This window comes from Myotis davidii, unplaced genomic scaffold, assembly GCF_000327345.1.
Source record: "Myotis davidii unplaced genomic scaffold, ASM32734v1 scaffold1464, whole genome shotgun sequence".
Classification (NCBI taxonomy): domain Eukaryota; kingdom Metazoa; phylum Chordata; class Mammalia; order Chiroptera; family Vespertilionidae; genus Myotis; species Myotis davidii.
The window spans coordinates 191,260-193,546 of NW_006295082.1; the positions used below are offsets into that span (position 1 = coordinate 191,260).

Here is a 2,287-nt window from a genome sequence, read left to right on the forward strand (position 1 = left end):
CAGTATGCCATATATGCCAGGTCCCTTGAAACAGCAAGGATGGACCGTCTCCCGGCAGCCGATCAGTCCTTTGCTAGTTGAACAGCCATGGGTGGCCCTTCAGACCTGGCTTCTCAGGTGTGAAAGGGACAACGGGTCACTTATGTCTCAGGACTGCTGTGAGGATGGTGAGATTGGTTTGTGTGCACATGACCTTTGTACAGCTGCATGATATTAAAATCATTTCAATAATAATTAACATCAAGCACCGGCTGGAGCAGGCATTGCTATAAGTGCCTTTTGCTTATTAACTCATTTGATATTCACGTGTGCCCATGAGAAGGATGATACTGTTACTTCTGTTTTGGGTTGTCACCAGGCACAGAGAAATTAGTTGGCTCGCCCCTGCTTCTACATGGGTCCATGGCAGAGCCAGTGGGCCTCTGGGCCACCCAGTGGTGCCACATAGAAACCATGCAGGCAGTGTGCTTCCTCCCAGCTGGCCTCAAAGACCAGCTCCTGTGCAAACCCACAGGGGGCCTAACCAGCCCCTGCGGTCCCTGCGACTGTGGCCTGGCTTACCCAGAAGAGGCTGCCCAGGTGCAGGGTGGGCTCCTTGCAGGTGCCTGGAACCTGAGTGTGGGGGCTTCCCCAGTGTACAAGCCCTAGCATCCTGGGAGAGGATGGCAGGCAGAATGAGAGCAAGCTTGGCAGGCACCCCACATTCTCACTGCACCTCTATCCCCATCACCCCGCCCCCAGGTAGCTGGCGAGAGGTCACAGCCCCTCACCCAGGCGTTGCAGGAGGTTGGTCGCCGCTACCCACTCCCAGCCCAGAGACCCCCCCCCAACCCCCCGCATCAGGCCATTAGGGCCTGCTGGCCACTGGTCACCATCTGTGGAGCAATCGGTGGGGCGATCGGCTCTCACTTGCATCCGCCTTGGCCTAGCGCTGCCCACTCAACTGCTCCACCATCCTGCTGTGGTCCCGCTCTTCTCAGGGCCCATCAGGACCAGCAGCGCCTCCACTGCCACCCACTGCCAATGCCGCGTAACCAACGCCCACCATGTTCTGCGCCACCCCCTGGTGGTCAGTGCATGTCATAGCGAGCAGTGGAACTCCCAAACACCCAATCTAGGGGGCAATTTGCATATTAGACTTTTATTATATAGGATAATACCACGTTGTATGGATAGACCACAATATATCCATTTATCAATTAATAGACATTTGAATTGTTTCATTTTTTTAGCTATTATGAATAATGCTGCTATGAACATTTGTGTAAAAGTTTTTGTATAAACTTGCTTTTATTTTTGAGTATATATATGTAGGAGTGAATTTCTGGGTGATATGGTAACTCTATGCTTAATTTTTTGAGGAACTGCCAGACTGTTTTCCAAAGTGGCTGCACGATTTTACATTCTCACTAGCAGTATATGAGGGTTGCAGTTAATTCACATCCTGAGTAAGACGTGGAATTATCTGTTTTGTTCTATTCTAGCCATCCTAGTGGGTATGAAGTGGTATGTCAAGGTAGTGTTGTTTTGCACTTTCCTGGTGACCAATGATATTGAGTGACTTTACATATTTGTATATCTTTGGAGAAATGTCTAGTCAAGTCCTTTGCCCATTTTTAAATTGGGTTATTTGTGTTTTTATTGTTGGGTTGTGTTTTTTATATATTCTGGACATAAATCTCTTATTAGCGGTATGATTTGCAAATAGTTTTCCCATTCAGGGTTGCCTTCTCATTTTCTTAATAGTGTCCTTTGAAGCATTAAAGCTCCAAAAAACACCAGAAGTTTCATAATTTTGATAAAGTACAATTTATCATTTTTTGTGTGTGTGTGAGTGTGCTCTTAAAGTCATGCCTAAGAAGCCATTGTTGTTCTCCTCTCTTGTCTGAAGCTGGGTGCATTGCTCAGAAGATGGGCCTGCCCATCCACCTGGTCGCAGCGGTGAACTGCAATGATATCATCCATAGGACTGTGCAGCGAGGAGACTTCTCTCTTTCTGAGACTGTCAAGCCAACCTTAGCATCAGCTATGGACATCCAGGTGGGACCTGTGGGGAGGCATGCAGTCAGGTGTTGGGTGGGTGGGATGGACAGGGCTGAGATCAGAGTAACCCCTGCCCTGGTTCCTCCTTTCTGTGCAGGTGCCCTACAACATGGAGAGGATTTTCTGGCTGCTATCTGGCTCTGACAGCCAGATGACAAGAGGCCTCATGGAGCAGTTTGAAAGGACCCAAAGTGTGAGTCTGCCTGAGGAACTGCAAAGCAAGGTCAGTCACCACCCACAAACC

The 2,287-nt window shown here is 48.9% G+C and overlaps 1 protein-coding gene across 2 annotated transcripts in view; it reads left to right on the forward strand.

Moving 5' to 3' along the window:
* Positions 1–2,287, forward strand: part of THNSL2 (threonine synthase like 2) — a 20,104-nt gene that overhangs the window by 12,189 nt on the left and 5,628 nt on the right. For both annotated transcript variants that reach the window (XM_006769689.2, XM_015567785.1), the window contains exons 6-7: positions 1,892–2,040; positions 2,141–2,266. In XM_006769689.2, coding sequence (XP_006769752.1) covers positions 1,892–2,040; positions 2,141–2,266 — 275 coding nt within the window. The remainder of the gene's footprint in view (positions 1–1,891; positions 2,041–2,140; positions 2,267–2,287) is intronic.